The sequence below is a fragment of the Ctenopharyngodon idella genome, chromosome 7 (assembly GCF_019924925.1).
Source record: "Ctenopharyngodon idella isolate HZGC_01 chromosome 7, HZGC01, whole genome shotgun sequence".
Lineage (NCBI taxonomy): Eukaryota > Metazoa > Chordata > Actinopteri > Cypriniformes > Xenocyprididae > Ctenopharyngodon > Ctenopharyngodon idella.
Window position 1 is genome coordinate 28,112,546 of NC_067226.1, and position 17,523 is coordinate 28,130,068.

The 17,523-nt window shown below is 35.6% G+C and overlaps 2 protein-coding genes across 4 annotated transcripts in view; both read right to left on the bottom strand.

Moving 5' to 3' along the window:
• LOC127515292 (Fc receptor-like protein 5) overlaps positions 1-17,523 on the bottom strand; it is a 487,356-nt gene that overhangs the window by 406,553 nt on the left and 63,280 nt on the right. The window lies entirely within an intron of this gene.
• The window catches only part of LOC127515291 (titin-like), a 438,556-nt gene that overhangs the window by 104,425 nt on the left and 316,608 nt on the right, over positions 1-17,523 (bottom strand). The window contains exons 16-26 of one of the 3 annotated variants that reach the window (XM_051898788.1): positions 3,793-4,143; positions 3,439-3,717; positions 3,087-3,350; positions 2,198-2,443; positions 1,972-2,091; positions 1,720-1,800; positions 1,576-1,626; positions 1,167-1,241; positions 1,017-1,088; positions 673-726; positions 100-159 (exon numbers count right to left, since the gene is read on the bottom strand). In XM_051898788.1, coding sequence (XP_051754748.1) covers positions 100-159; positions 673-726; positions 1,017-1,088; positions 1,167-1,241; positions 1,576-1,626; positions 1,720-1,800; positions 1,972-2,091; positions 2,198-2,443; positions 3,087-3,350; positions 3,439-3,717; positions 3,793-4,143 — 1,653 coding nt within the window. Of the gene's footprint in view, positions 1-99; positions 160-672; positions 727-1,010; positions 1,089-1,166; positions 1,242-1,575; positions 1,627-1,719; positions 1,801-1,971; positions 2,092-2,197; positions 2,444-3,086; positions 3,351-3,438; positions 3,718-3,792; positions 4,144-17,523 lie in introns of all 3 variants that reach the window. The other 2 variants (XM_051898787.1, XM_051898786.1) reach the window with 2 other exon arrangements.

The following is a 17,523-nucleotide window of genomic DNA, read 5'->3' on the forward strand; positions in this document are numbered from 1 at the left end:
GCCACATGATTGAATCATTCTGATCTGTTGATGTGTAATAGTTAAGATTAATGGTTTTGACGTTAACAGCGATGATGTTTGACTTTGTGTTTCTCTCACCTCTATCTGTGTTGTGGTTCAATTCAGAGTATAAAGTGTCTCCAGACTCGCTGCTCTTTCCTGATAGTGAACAACAGAACAGAAACAGAGCGAATAAACATAACACTATACATCTGCAACTACACTAATAACCAATAATAATTACACTTTATTTTGATTGTCGCCTTTAGACATTCTGTTGACCATAAGTAACGTTGCACCTACATGTCAACTAACTTTCATTAGAGTATTAGTAGACTGTAGTAGACTGTAGTTAGGTGTTAGGGTTCGGGTTAGTAGAATAAGTTGACATTCACCTGCAAAGTTACTTCAGGTCAGAATGTCTGTTGAGGATCATCAAAATAAAGTGTTAGCAGATATTAAGCAGACAGTCTTCTAATACGCCAATGAAACTTAGTTGACATGTAGTTGCAATGTTACTTATAGTTAACATAATGTCTAAAGGGGACCATCAAAATAAAGTGTTGAAAATTTATTATCAGGTTCTGTTAAAATATTGTATATTATTTTACATAATTTTGTTTTCACATGATCTCTAACCTGCTATATATTTCAGAGCATCTCTTTATTTACCTTTGTATTTCTCCTTAGATTTCATTTTAATCAGAACATCAGCAAGTCCAGCGCCTGTCATGGAAAAACAGCAGCTTGATTATCTGACTCTCAGCACAGGCCTGTTTTGATCATCTCTGATATTAATTTTGAAATGCTCTGTTTCATTCATTTCAGTAAACACAGACAGTTGTGATTGTTGTGGCTGTTGTTACATTTTCAAACTGAAGTTGGCTTTATCAGTTCTGTTTATGATTGTAAAAAGGTTTCCTGATATTATAGAAGCATTAATTATTATATCTAGTTAAATGTGATTCATTCGGACAGTTGTGTTTAGATGCAGTTTGTTGTGCGTTTACCTTTGCCCTTGCTTTTCTTTTTGTCCTGTATATTGATCTGTGCGTAAGTCAAATCACTGGGTCCTGCAGTATTAATATCTAATACAGAACAGAAAATCAATCAGATTATGCAGAACATGCTGGAAATATTGTACTTCAGGAAAAACAGGATCTCACCTTTGCTTTTGAACTTCTTTACTTTTGTTCCAACTTCTGAGTACATCACAATATTTGACTCTGCCGTAGTATCGTCTGGAAAAAATAGTAAATTCCTGAAAATATCTATTCATATTTTATGCAATCTAAATACAGACACATACAGACAGATGAATATAGATTTGTTCTCTCAACTTAATTTTTTGAGTTATCTTTTTACATTGACTCAGTTAAGTTGTATTTTTTGTGAAGAGTTTTTAAAAAAAAAAAAAAAAAAAAAAACTTTATCCACGGATCTCTTTTTCTTAACAGTGACCTCTGAATATGTAATGTCTGAAGATGGCGTTGGATCTGGAAAGAGTCAATCAAGGATTTAATTATTTTTTATGATACATGTGTAGATTTTTTATAATAAGTTTTAAGGCTCAACCTTTATCGCCATTATTCACTGCAGCCACGTCATCATAAATGTGATCTGAACCTGCAGGACAGCAAACAAGTATTTGAGGAAAAAGATGAAAAGGGAAAAAATTAATTAATAAATAAATATAAAATATTTGTTATTGAGTCTGACCAGGCTGCAGAGGAGAGTTTTCCACATGAGATTCTCCAGATCGATTTGAGTCTGATGTCTGTTGAGTGTTACGGTGATGATCTATAATAGAGACAAAGATCATTAGGGTCACTTAAAGAGTATTTTCACATATTTTGCTTACATGCATTAAATGCTCATTTTGTTAATAAACATGCAGTGATTCAGAAACTGTATCTTCCATTTGTTGCTGTTCATGTGGTTTAGTCATTCATAACATGAACTGCTCCAAACCTTTGTTGTTTTTGTGTCTCCACAGCAGAACCAGTGAGACGAGGAACAACAAGAAAAAACTCAATCCTACAGAAACACCAATGACCAGAAGAGAAGATGATTGAGAAGATGATTGAGAAGCTGTTGAGGAGAATGTGACAAACACACAGATCTATTAGTGAGTGAAAAATATGATACTGTATGATAATATTACAAAAGTATATAAAATCACTGATTATTCAGAGACCTCTGACTGAGATCCAGCTGTGGAGTGACTGTCCTCTCTCTGTTTTACAGTAGTAGAAACCCTCATGTGACTTTGAGACAGTAGTGATGCTCATCTCTCCTGTCGTCTGATTCTGGACCAGTGATCTGTCTTTATAGAAATCAGCGCTGAGGATCGGGGAGTTTGTAGATCGATGTAAACAGTGTAGAGTCAGAGTCTTTCCCTCAATCACAGGATCAACAGAACTCACCAGAATCACTTCACCATCTACAAACACAAGAAATGTGTGCTTAATACTGTAAATAGTAAGAATAGCAAAACAATACATAAGCAAAATACTGAAATTGTGAATTGCATTGTACTTTATGTTTCCTGCACTTTTAGAGTCATACAATATTTTGTAAGGAAATGTGCAAATTTTTAGAAAAAAGCAAACAATGAAGGTCTACCCCTGCATCAGTGGGGCACAAGAAGATCATAAAAACACAAATAAGACTGTACAAGTTCATACGCATTATAGCCACCAGTCTTCCAAAATAGTTACAAATTGCCATGAGAGTGTTGATTGTGTATCAGATTTTTAACCACAGGCATAAAATCAGGTCCATTTTGCAGCTTCATCTGCAAATTTATATTGGAAGAGACTGCCTGATGAACATGAAAAGTGACCAATCACATTTTGCTTTGCTTTTATGTACTATTTAGTGGTGCGCTTAGCTAACATAATATTAATAATAATAATAATAATAATAATAATAATAATATATGTGGAAAAACTCATTCAGATAATTGTGCAGAAGTCAGCCTGTGATCAGCTGTACAGAAAACAATTAGTGGAAAATGTGTGTAGACTGTAATTAGAATTTAGTTTATTACATTAGTAGATGATGTGATTAGAAACAGGACTCACCATGTACAGTGATGTTTCGAGGATGACGTTTCTCTCCAGATTCAGACTGACACCAGTACACTCCAGTGTCAGATGTGCTGAGAGACTCGATTACACATGCAGATCCTGTTTGTGTTGAACAAGTTTTTGTGTCTTTGTCTGTGTATCTTCTCACTGTCCATCCAGCAGAGTTACTCTGATCCTCACAGCTCAGAGAGAGAGAGTCAGATGAGAAGTGTTGACTTCTGCTGGGATTGATGACCAGAGACACTGAAGCAGAAAGACCTGAAAAGAAGAAAATCTCATTCAAAACTGACAGCACAGAGACTGCAATGAAATACAAATATGGATGAGCACAAACATAAACACTCACCAGTGACCCACAGTGGCTGTGTGCTGCTGTGTCGTGTGTAATAGGCTGGTCGTCCTCTCTCTGCTCTGCACGTATAAACTCCTGTGTGCTGTAGAGCAGCAGGACTGAGAGTGTAAGATCCTCCAGCTCCTCTGCTGCTGTCTGACAGATGATCATGATCTCTGAACCAGCTGAACGTCCAGCCTGTAGAGGAGCCTGAAACCTCACAGATCAGAGTCACTGATTCTCCTTCAGTCAGCCACGGCTGTGGAGACACTCGCACTGCTGCCTGAGCTTCATCTGAACAAAACATCATGAGTTACAGAGCCATAGAGAAACTGATGGAGAAGCTGATCACAACAAACACAAACTCACCTGATACAGTCAGTGTAACAGCATCACTGCGCTGACAGCTTTGAGTGTTCATCAGTCCTGTACAGGTGTATTTACCACTGTGAAAGTGATCAACACTGCTGATGTTCAACTCTTGTGTTGAGCACAGACTGACAGCTTCTCTGTGTTTCTGTTTATTGACTCCACTGGTGCAGCACTCTTGTTTTGTACATCGATTGGCAGAGTTTATATTCAAGTTGTTGGTTCCCTCTATTTCCCATCTGTATGTCCACTCAGTGTCTCCTCCCCACGTTATTTCACATCTGAGAGTGACTGTTTCTCCTCTGAACACTCGTTCATCAGGTCGTACCGTCAGCACAGCTTTAGGACTCACTGTACAAACAGATTATTACATTTATTTAAAGTTTTAGATGTTCTGCAGATATTGTCTCTGATCTGTATGTTGCATCACACTATTCTCTCTGGCCTTGTTTCCACCTGGTATTAAAATGCGTTTTGGTCGATCGAATCACAAGTGGACGTCCCTAAATACAGGAGCAAACGGGGTGTAAAAATGCTTTGAGCTTGTCCACTTTCGACCAATTCCAGAGGCAGTCCAAAACACATTCAACTAGATTGCTTTCATAGTGGAAACTGAACTGTATGTTGAATCACATGTTCTCTCTCACCTGTAACATTGACCCACAGTGCATCACTGTAGTTTGTGTAATAGACTGGTTTCCCTCTTCCAGCTCTACACCAGTACTGGCCTCCATCAGACACTGAATCAATCTTCAGTCTGTAGGAGTTTGTTTCTCTCTTCTCTGTCTCAGGGTTCAGTGTGTGTTTGTACCAGTAAAAGTCCCAGTATCCAGTGGACGGATCCATGCGACAGGTCAAATTCACTGTGTTTCCTGTCAGTGCAGCTCCTGCAGGATCTGATGTGAGTTCAGGCTTTGGCTTTAGATCTGCAGGAGAACAAGAACAGATTCAGATCCTCGAGAGTCAGAGTTCACCTGTGTTTGACAAATCATTGAGTATTTGTCTGAAACAGTGGATACAGAAGAGAAAAACTGCTGAAATACAGATATTAGATTATAGCATTAAACAGATCTAAATATAAACTACATCAAAATGTTTGTAATTATTAGTGAAAACTAAATAAAATGTTGACATTCATATCCAGTCTATAAGTATGTTCTTTTACATTCACATATCACACAAATGTGGATTATACATTTACATCAATAAAAGGCATTTAAAATCTTGTAGATTCTGTATAAATTCACTTTTTTCAATTAGTAAAGGTAATGACTAGGTAACCTGTTTCTTTGTGTTTGATGAGTGATTTTCTTTTGAACATCTGGAGTTCATTTATTCTGTAATACTCAGTAAAATGATCCTGTATGTCTGCTGTGAAATAACTGGACAGTCTGAATTTCTGTCTGAGCTACAATGTGTTTTTGTCCTTTTTGAGCTCTGAATGTTTCAGTCACTGTTTCCTTCATTATAATCGTGATCAGCACATTACTAAAAATAGATTAAAAAAATAAACAGTTTTGTTCTAAGAAAGACATACAGATTTTGAACAAAGAGGGTGAAAGAGATTAAATGACGACTGAATTTTCGGATAAAATAAATCTTAAATCTAATGTTTGATGAACTGTAAATCATAATCAGGTACAAAACGATGACAAGATCGTCTGAAAAGCAAAATAAAGCTGCATTTGTATAAAGACTCAGATTCTCAGAAAGTGCGAGCAGCAAAAAAGTAATTACACATGAAAAGATGTTTTATGTTTATTAAAAAAATGTTAATGTTATGGATGGAACTGAAGTGTAATTAGCAGCCATTAACACATTTTTAGCTGTTGTTCAGATCTGTGTTCACATGTGTCAGATGGATTTAGCTGTTGTCTAATACAAAAAAGTATTCAGCCATATTGCAAGCAGACTACTTTTTAGTTCTTTTTTATTTATTAAAACATCAAACAATATAATTCGTGTTCACAGTAATATAATAGTTTAATCAGCAATAAAAAATATATTAAAGTTTAAAGATTAAAAGATAAGTTTAAAACATTATGATTGCAGATGCGTCCAGTAGGCGACAATATGAAATAAGAATGTAAATTGCAAATTGAAAGAAGTACGACACGCTGCTTCTTAGTGTCCGTTTCCATGGAGATGTGTCTCATTTCGAAGGCTGCTTCATCCGGAGGATGTGTTTGTCGGCTGCATACGTCATTAAGGATGTCTTATTTCAGGACAGTAACCGTTATAAAATTGACCGTTATTCCTAGTGAAGTGTAGATTGCTGTAGCTTCCTTATTTGGATTGTAGTGGTCAGTTTACTGAAATGAAGCAGCCTCATGACGTTCAACTTTAGAAATGAGACACAGCTGATCGAGAACAGCCTGTGCTTCTGTCACTTTACTCTTACTGGTTATAGGTTAAATATTTGCAAAAAGGACTAAGCAATCACAATTCTGTATGCAGATAAATGAAAGAATAAAAAGATCAGAAGGAAAGTGGTAATTTGATTGCTGAAGTTAATCGATATTTTCAGACATTTCTCCTAAAACACTTCTAAAAATATACATAAGGCTGAAATTATCAGCAAAATAATATTGCTGTTGGAGCTTCAATGTGCACATAATGCAGACAAAACATCTGTTTTCATTTCATTTTTGTACTAATTACATCAAAAGTGTTTGTAATTATTGGTAAAAACTAAATGAATCACTGATATTCATATCTAGTCTGCATGTTTATTCTTTTGTATTCACACAACTGCAGGTTGTACAATATTTATATATTTTAAGAAAGTAAAAAAAGAGTGGCAAATTAAACTTGCAATGTGATGAGGTCATGTGATAATTTGAATAATTTATTGTGTTATAATATGATCTGTTTCACATATTAAGAGATTAGTATACAGTTACAGTATATAATATGCTGAATTCAGTAAGCAGTAAGATAGTTTTACATTTTGAACAAAACCACAGTCTCTCGATTGGATGTGTGATCACAGTAGAGAGAGTTTATGAGGACAATGATGTTCAACTCACCCTTCACAGAGAGAGAAACAGAGCTTGATTGTGATGAGTTTGGTCTTCCATCTCTCAGTCCTCTACACCAGTACTGATCCTGATCAGATGTAACAGCTCCAACAATACTGAGAGTGTCTCTGTTTACAGTGTAATGCTCAGACGTCTGTAACACACTGTCTCTGCTGCCTTTATACCACTCATATCTCCACTCATGTGTCCAGTCTCTCCAGTCATATGTCAGATAATTTCTCTGCCTCCAGTTACTGTAAGTCTCTATCTCACACTTCAGATTGACTGTCTCTCCAGTGAATACAGATCTGTCTGGTGTCACAGTCAGTGTAGATGTGGGTGAATCTGTGAAGAAACAAATGTGTTCATATTTTGTTTATATCAACTAAATGGTTTTATGCAAATTCCGCTGAAAACTTTATAATCTTGTAGATTCTGTATAAACTGACTTTATTTCCACTAGTAAAGGTAAAGTTAACCTGCTCCTTTTTTTTCTTTTTTGATGAGTTATTTCTTTTGAACATCTGAAGTTTTTTTCTTTTGTAAAACTGTAAAATGATCCAGTATGTCTGCTGTGAAATAACTGGACAGTCTGAACTTTCTCTGTCTTTCTGGTCACATGCAATGGAGTTTAGACAGTGACAGCCTTTTTTCTCTTTTCTTTCTCTTTCTGCAGAATATCAGTGATCAGAGATGTCTGTAAACTGTCAGTAAACAGAGGCTGCATGTTTTGTTTCTAAACTGTGTCTCTGGACAGGATGATGGAGACTAAATTATCTTCATGATTTCTGTCATATAGAGTCATTGGACTTATTTTATTATTCATTTATGATGCTTTTGTGTTCGTTTTGAACTCTGAAAGCTCACCATCTCATCCTTTAATAGCAATCAGCACACTGTTAAAAAAAATGTCCTAAAGAAGAAATACATACAGATTTGGAGGACATGAGGGAGATTAAATTAATTTTTATTTTCAGGTGAGCTAATATTGTAACTTTGAGTGTTGGATGAAATAAATATTTAATGTTTGATAGACAGTTGATGAACTTTCAGTCATAATCAGAGACAAACGATGACAGGATCATCTGAAAAGTAACACAAAGCTGCATTTGTATAAAAACTCAAAGATTTCAGTAAGTCCAAGCAGCAATAAAAAGATGTTTAATGTTATTGAATGGAATTGAAGTGTAATTAGTGGCCATTAACACAGAAGTGTTTTTAGCTGTTGTTCAGGTCTGTGTTCACATGCGTCAGACAGACGTCTTTATCTGTCGTGTCTCTGTTTCATCAGCACTTCATGAGTGTTGTGTTTTTAAGATTACACTTAAAGTTAAAAATACTTCAGCTTTAAAATGCATTTAAAGCATCTCAGATCTCCATTCAGTTTCATTCTGTTTTGCTCCTTCAAAAATGGTTTTGAACACAAGAACAGAGAGAACTAGAATGTACATTTCCTGAAGAAAATGTGAGTTGTGTTTGCAGTGGCAAAACTCGGCACTGAGCAGATGCTACAGTGTTCTTCACGATTGCAGGAGAGCCAACCACCATGTCTGTACGATGTTGTGGAGCTGAGATATGGCTTCTTGATGTTGCAATTTGGTTGTTAGGGTGCTCTAAACTGTTGCTAGGGTGTGGCTACACAGTTACCATGGTGATATTTACAGACTGTTTTCTCACCCAAAACAAAAGACCCCCATACCCTCATGTCTGTACCAAGTTCCGGTGCTGAGATATGGGTTATTTATGTGTTTGTACGGTTGCTAGGGTACTCTAAATGGTTTCTAGGGTGAGGTTATACAGTATATGGGGTGATATTTAAAGAAGACTGTTTGCCAGTCTGCCAGCCATGTTTCTACAATATGCTGGTGCTGAAATACGGCTTGTTATTTTTGTTATGCGGTTGCTAGGGTGCTTTAAGTGGTTTCTAGGGTGTGGCTATGAAGTTATGTCATGTCACTACTTATTTGCTGCTTGATAGGGTGTTCTGAGTGGCTGCTTAGGGAGTTGCAAGGCAGTTGCTAGGGTGTTCTGGGCAGTTGCTAGGGTGTTGTTATGAAGTTGCTAAGGTGTTCTGAGTTATTGCTAGGTGGTTGCTAGGGCATTCTGGGTGGTTGCAATGGTGTTGCTAGGGTGTTCTGGTGGGTTACTAAGGTGTTGCTAGGCGGTTGCTAGGGTGTTCTGGGTGGTTGCTATGGTGTTGCTAGGGTGTTCTGGTGGGTTACTAAGGTGTTGCTAGGCAATTGCTAGGGTGTTCTGGGCAGTTGCTAAGGTGTTCTAAGTTATTGCTAGGTGGTTGCTAGGGCATTCTGGGTGGTTGCTATGGTGTTGCTAGGGTGTTCTGGTGGGTTACTACGGTGTTGCTAGGGTGTTCTGGGTGGTTGCTATGGTGTTGCTAGGCAGTTGCTAGAGTGTTCTGGGTGGTTGCTAAGGTATTGCTAGGCGAATGCTAGGATATCCTGGGTGAGAAACAGCACACCTCTCCTCAATAATCTGCATGATTTGACGCCTCATTCATGGGTCTATGACAAATGGAGCAGGACGAGTGGCACGCCAAAGTTTTGTCCCGATGAAGAAGAAGAATAAGTTTGCAAGAGAACAATATGCTTTGCCTTTGGCAAGGACCACTAATAAAACAGAATCACCACTAATTAAACAACCCTCAAAAGAGAGATGGACTGTAACACTGTCAATGTCAACAAGATGGTCTGTCCAAAGCACAAGCCCTTCAAAAGAAGAGTGAGAACCGTATCATCAGTGTGAATGTAACACCTGAGAGTGAAAGACTCTCGATTGGTTGTGTGATTATAGTAAAGAGAGTTTAAGAGGACAATGATGTTCAACTCACACTTCACAGAGAGATAAACAGCAGAGCTTGATTGTGATGAGTTTGGTCTTCCATCTCTCAGTCCTCTACACCAGTACTGACCCTGATCAGACTTAACAGCTCCAACAATACTGAGAGTGTCTCTGTTTACAGTGTAACGCTCAGACGTCTGTAACACACTGTAGCCTTTATTCCACTCATATCTCCAGTCACTGTGATCAGAGTTTATCACACACTTCAGACTGACTGTCTCTCCAGTGAATGCAGGACTGTCTGGTGTCACAGTCAGTGTAGATGTGGGTAAATCTGTGAAGAAACACAGAGTCAAACAGCTCTTTCAGAGATAATATTTTTAAGATGTTTTGGAAAGCTATGCAGTTTATACTTTATTTTATGCCGTATTTCATAGTATTTGATCTGTTTTGCTCATTTTCACCAATAACATTTGAGCACGATTCTGAACGTGATATTGATTTAATACAAATGTTCAATAAACAAGAAGTTAAAATTAAGTGACTTACATTTTAGAAACAATTTTAAACAGAAGGTTTTTTTTTTGCTATTTCAGCAAAGGAAAAAGTTCCAAACAAATCCACAGCAGAACTGTTGTGTGTTTCGGAGCAACTGTGTTTCATTACTGAATGAATCAGCTGCTTTGAACAAACAGGTTGAATAAATGATTCTGTGATTCACTCATTAAGTGATTTGCTGCCACTCACCTACAGATACACATATTTATGCAGTTGTAATTGTAGTAATTCAGATGCAACTTCTGTGCCACATCTGCAGTGCAAAGATTCATTTTGTTGTTAGTGATTTCATTTTATTGGTAACTGCTCTATATAGTGTCTTATTATTCTAATTGTATTTGTTGATTATATATATAAGACATTTCTCAGGCAGTATATAAGGATCTTTTAGATGAATTTGAGGTGTGCAGGTCTAGCCTTGCTTCACTCGGTTTCAACCCCTCAAAGTCTTGGTCTTATCTTGGTCTCAGGGAACGTTCTCATAACTTTGGCTAACGTTCCTGCAAAGTTCTCTCAAAGTTATGAACAAATGTTCTTCCAGTAATGTTAACATTGAACAAACATTCTGTTATCTGGTCTTTAATAATGTTCTCAAAGGTTTAGCACAAAAATGTTATTTATACATCATTTGTAGAAGTTTTTTTTAAATGTCCCCATAATGTTGGGAGAAAACGTTCTTAGAACAACATTCTTGGAACATCCTTTAAACATTTAGAATGAAAACTAACTTCAAATGAATAATGTTGTGTTTGCTGTTTTAAAAAACATCCTTGGAATGTGGGAAAGTTTTGTAGCCTGTCCCACAGTTATTGTTCCTAACTTTTCTCTTTTATCTAAAGGTTATGCAGGTATTAATGTTTAAACACTTTCAAAACAATGTTCATGAAATCGACACATATTGTCATTAGTATTTGATGAATGTTCTCATAATGTTGGCAGAAAACATTCTTTGAACAACATTCTTCAAACGTGTATTAAAAATGAACAATCACTAACTTTTTGGCTTAAGCCTTTCATGCATGAATTATTAATTCACAAAGTAATATTTTTTAATGTTTGTTTTTATTTTTAAACAAGTGAAAGTGCCAAAACTTTTTTTTCAAGATATTTTATTTTGAGGGAGTTACATATCTGTCCACTGCAGTGGATACCACACATCAACGGTATAAAAAGTGATTCAACAGAACTCATTGTTTGGTCTGAAAAAACAAAAAAACAAAACAAAACAAAAACAACACTCTTAAAATAGATGTGCAAAAAAATGTACAAGAAAAAATATGATTAAAATCTGGATAAAATCTTATTCCACTGAAAAACAGTTTTGTACCTGTCTTTCTAAGAATAAAAGGATTTAACACTTATTCCTGAGGTACTTGGTGCATCTCCTCTTCTCTTCGCTATTTTGAATGTATGATGCAATATCTCAAAACAACAAAGAGATACAAAGACAATATTTAAATGTTATTGTAATGCTTTGGGGGTTCACCACTTGGAGGTTGGGACATGGTACAACAACTTAAATGGTTCAAAATGGCTTCCAAATATCTGTCCACTCTAGTGGACTCCATGCATGAAAGGGGTTTTAAACAATGGCTTAATGTTGGATGTTACAGCAAAATCCCCCGTGTTTAATGAACAGAGATCAGTGTGACAGTTACAGATGAAAGACAAATTAATTAACAAAAATCAAGGGTTAAGAGCCCGACTAAAGCAAACACATTTAAATGAAATCTTCAACATCTAAACCTCTGTTAGTACTTCTGATGAATGACAGAAATACAGTCAAACTTTAATCACTTAATTATCTCATTAACTGCAGTTGCTTCAGTGTTACTTTGACACTCTTGGCCTCATATAGACATCGATGTTCATTTAACACTGAGGATTTTGCTGTGTTTCACGTCACTATAACGTTCTCCATTGTAATAATTAGTAACATTTTCGAGGAGGACTTTACTGTGAAGAATGTTGAGTTGTTAATAAAAATAAAAAAAAAGTTGAAATAATGTTTCAGGAACATCAAACATTTAAATGACATTCAAAATTAAGGAAACTGGACATTTGAACGTTTCCAAAACCAAAACCTTCTAAGAACAAATATTTGTTATCTGGAAACACATCCTGGTCTTGGTCTCAGTTTGTGGTCTCGACTACAACAACAATTATCTGTAAGTCACATCATTCTCTCTGACTTCAGTACAAAACTCATCTGTATTGAACTCTCTCGCTCAAGTCCTTCTATTCTCATCATATTGTGACTATAACCGTTATCCATAGTGACAGTGACTAAAGTAAATATCAAAGACTCCCATAACACAGAAAATCACAATTTACATGATTTTATAATAAACCAGAACCTCCACAAAACACATGTGTAGTAACTGAATAATGACTAAAAATTAATTTCTTCAGTTCCTTATAACAACAGATGTGGTTGAAATATTAATTTTAAGTGATCATTAAACAGATCTGAATATGAACACTCACCTGATACAGTCAGTGTAACAGCAGCACTGATGTCTGTCTGTGAGTGTGATCTCTCTCCTCTACAGATGTATTCACCACTGTCAGACACTTCAGCTGTGAAACTGAACTCTGCTGTTGTTGTTTTGTATGGATAGAAAGGGTTTCTATCTTTAAACCATCTGTATGTCCACTGAATGTTTCGTCCTCCCTGTAAGTCACATGTGAGAGTGACTCTCTCTCCTCTGAACACACGCTGATCTGGCGTCACCTTCACTACAGGTTTTACTGATGAACATAGAAGTAAATATTGAAAAGCATTGCAGTATCAAGATCACAGTCATGAACTCAAAACATCCTTAGGAGAAAAACACTATTAAATTAAAAATCTAGTTTGCTTGTAAATTGTAATAATTACATCAAAACTGTATGTAAGTATTGGTAAAAACTAAATGAAACTGATATATTTATCCAGTCTGTCCTTTGTATTATTTTTCTACCTGCTCTGACCAGTAGATGGTGCTGTTTACAGTCAGAATGTTTTAAAAGATCTGAAAAGAAATTGGGAACTTCTAGTGTCTTTTCTCAAGCCTTTATCTCTCCCAGCCCTTCAAACCAAACCATACTGAATGAATAAAGCTAAGCAGAGTTGGTGCACAAGATCTTAATGACACAGTCATTGATTACAGTGAACATTACAACTGCAGCACCTCAGAGACTTGAACAAAACTCTCACTGTGCAGAACTCATTTCTGTTTTATACAGTGGATTATGATCTTTTGAAATCAATGTCTGACTGAACTATGTTACAACTGCAAGACTGTTTGATTGAATAAATATCAGATTTCTGTAATGTTTTTTGCAGCATAAGGAACTACAGTCAGATGATTCTGTGAAATGTGCAAAACATGGACATAAAACATCAGCAAAGAGGGAGAACAATTGTCTTGATGTATCCATGTAGACAAAAAAAAAAACAACAACTATAACACAATTCATATTAGTTTTAAAAAGAAAATCAATTTTACTGTAGTACTGCACAGTACCTTCAGCATCTTGATTGAGTCCAGAGTGGATGAAGGACATCAGCACTAAAAGCAGAAGAAACAAAGATATGAAGCATTTCCATCACCTCAACACAATGTAAATCACACACTGAAACATGTCTAGAGTTTATTGAACTGAACTAAACATGAAAGTGTTTTTCTGTTCTGATTAGGGCTGGGCGATACAGCTAAAAAAAAAAATTATCACGATATAATGTTTCATATTGATCGGTATCGATAATTATTGAAAAAATTTTAGTAGAAAAAAAATGTTTGAATTTAACCAATGCATTTTTAATTAAGGCAAACAACAAATAATTTCTAAACAAAACTAAATAAAATGTAAACAAATCCTTCTTATATTTTATATGAAGATTAAATAAATAAGTGTTAAAGAAACTTAGAGCTGCACAATTCTGGATAAATTGAGAATTTTTTTTGTTTGTTTGTTTCAAACCGAGATCACAATTCTGAATGTCAACTAAACAAAATAACGTAATTTACTAGAGGTTCTGACAAAATATTAATTGCTGCAGTCTTTTTTAAAAATTTAAATATATTTGTTTGGATGTATGATTCAATGACACGCCCATAAATACTCTTGTTTCATTACTGGATGAATCAGTGTATTTGAAAGAATCTGTTGAATGAAGATTCAACGTCAAATACATTTTTTAACAGTCACTTATCGCCACCTGGTGGTGAAACAATGTAATCGATTAACGCGTCATTTTCAGCGCTTCAAGTTTCTTTCAAAAGCTGATTTGCTCTATTTTGATCGATAACATAGACATTAGTATTTATATCTGAACTATAAACTTTTCTCTCAGTACTTCTGTGATAATTTGAATATTTGTAACACAGAAATAAAGATACTGTGTGGTTAAAAACACTGTTTGTGCAGCTGTTCATACCGACATGACAACTGCTCTCTCAAGACGAACTTTGAAGCAGATCAACTGTAAGACGTAAGGAAACCATGAAACTGCCTCAGACGAGCTGACATGTCCTTTTGTATTCACAATCTCCTCGTCGCCGGCAGGTACAGCACTCATTTTCATGTGTCTCTGTGTTCTGATCTCACAACTGAACTCCACAGCAAGGGACGGAGCGAGCTTGAGAGTTGTTCATGCAACCGAACTTCATGTCTGTTTACATTTTAATGCATTTAAGTGAAACTATATCGAGAGTTATATCGAACATCTTTTCTATCGTTATCGAATAAGACGTACCGTCGATAAATATCGATACCGTTTTAATGCCCAGGCCTAGTTCTGATGCTCATCCAGGTGAGAACTGATGGTTTATTCTCCAGCATTTAACATCACCACACACAATGACTTCACAGGACTCGTGAACTGATACGAGAGTCGATTCACTGATGATTCACTGATGCTCAACAACAGAAGCAGTTTGAACCACTGAGCTTCACAACATTCAACATATATTATGTACTAATGTAACTAATGTAATGTCAGACTGTGGTTTCAGTAGTGCTTCTGCAATGTAGTCCTTCGCTTGTTTTGTTTGTTTCTGAAGTTTCAAATGCGTTTTGCTTCCTCTTCTTGTAGGCCTATTTTGCTTTTCTATTTCTATTTATCAATTTTATATAATTCCCTGTTTGCTTCCCCTGTTTGTGTTTGCTCATTTAAAAACAAACAAAAAAACATGAAAGACACTATAAAAATGTATATAGAATGATGCATTTACATACATGTTAAAAGCAAATATTAACATTAATGTGATTAAAGTTTCACACCACCGGTTTTTCACTGGAACAAAACAAGCTACAGAAGTCCCAACCAAATTAGGTCAAAGTGTTTGAGACACACAACATCACTTCCTGTTTGACTTTGACACCATCAAATTCATTGTGACTTTACAGCGGCTGCAAAAATTATTTGGACACTTAGACACTGGTTTCACAGACAGGGCTTAGATTAAGCCAGGATTACCCCTTATTTCAATTAGGACATTTAAGTAGCTTTTATAAACGTGCCTTAGAAAATCACATATGCATCTTGAGACAAAACAATGACATTGACATATTTTAAGATATGTTGGTGCAAGTTGCTTTTAGTTCAAACAGCTCAAACATGCATTTTAGTCTGGGACTAGCTTAAACCTTGTCTGTGAAACCAGAGGAGAGTGTTTTTATAGAACAGCTCAGATTAAATGAACCAAACCCAGTTCAGTAAAGTGAACCAGAAAGAGAAGCAGCTGCAAGTGACCTCAATGCTTTTGATGTTCACGATGTAAATGGACTTAAAAAAAGGACTCAATCAAATCACAAAAGTAAACTTGTTTTTGATATATTTTGCAGATTTAATTATATTTTAAATGTGGCCTAAGAGCATTTTCACACCTAGTTTATTTGAGCGCTCCAAGTGCTCTCGCCTCGGTTAGAAATAATTCATACGTCAACACAATAGATGATCTCAGTTCCCCCTAAAATGACACAAAAACAAACCATATTCAGAACACATTATTTTAATGTGGGTGTGGATTGCTTGGTGTGCTCAAACATTTGTGTTGACGTATGAATTATTTCTAACCGAGGCGAGAGCACTTGGAGCGCTCAAAAAAACTAGGTGTGAAAATGATCTTAAACCACATTTAAAAATGTATCAATATATTTGCAATGTATCAAAACAAGTAACATTTAAATAAATATAACAAACAGTGTTCAATCAAGACATTTTGAGAAATAGTTTATTAGCTTTTCAAAATATGAATGAACAAATATGTTTAATATGAAAACAAAAGTCTGACTTTCAAGCATTGGTGGAACATGAAACCTGTGGTTATTCTGTTTGACATCCGTCTGAACTGACTTCATACAACCACTAAAAATGAAGTTCAGACCAAGTGGTTAAAAATAACTGAAAAGTGTCTCAGAAAAGAGAAGTTTGTTCTGAGAAAAGCTCGAGCATCATTTGTTGGTTGATGCCACTTGGTTTGATAAACTGTGTCCATATGACAATAAGTGGCCAAATATTTTTTTGCAAATCATTTTCTATAAGAAGAGCAAAGAGAATGAAAAGTGTTAGAAAAGCTGATTGTGTGTTCAGTAGGGTTATAACTTTGACTATTTTTCAAATAAAAAGATTTCCTGTATCATAAATCGATGACCTTTTTCTTAATGATAATAAGGCCCTAATTTCTCTAAGTTAAAAAAGGGACACCCCTTTTTAAAAAAAAAATAATAAAAAAAATGGAACAAACATACAACAAACATTACTGCTTATAAGTAGCACTTTTAAAACTTTCTGGAACTTTTTTCGTGGTATATATATATATATATATATATATATATACCATATATATATATATATATGAGAAGGACAGAGAGAGAGAGAGAGAGAGAGAGAGAGTTTGACTGAATCAGAAATTAAATGTCTCCTCTTTGCAGATGATTTAGTCATTCTGTCAAAAACAAAAGAGGGACTACAACAACTCCTCGACATCATAGAGACATTTAGTCAAACATGGGCTCTTAAAATTAACCTAGTAAAGACAAAAATAATGATTTTTCAAAACAGATCCAGGTGTAGGGAAAATAGATACACCTTTGGAGCAGGAAACCAGGTCCTCCAACACGCCTACGAATACACCTGTCTGGATCTAAAACTGAGTTCAACAGGGAATTTCAATCTGGCTGTGAAAGAGCTGAGAGCAAAAGCAATGAGAGTTTTCTACATGATTAAAAATACAATTCGACATGAAATTCCAATCCAAACCTGGCTGAAAATCCTAAAAGCAATAATTGAACCAATTGCTCTATATGGCAGTGAGGTATGGGGACCCCTAAAAACCCAAGATTTCCCAAAATGGGAAAAAGAAGAAAT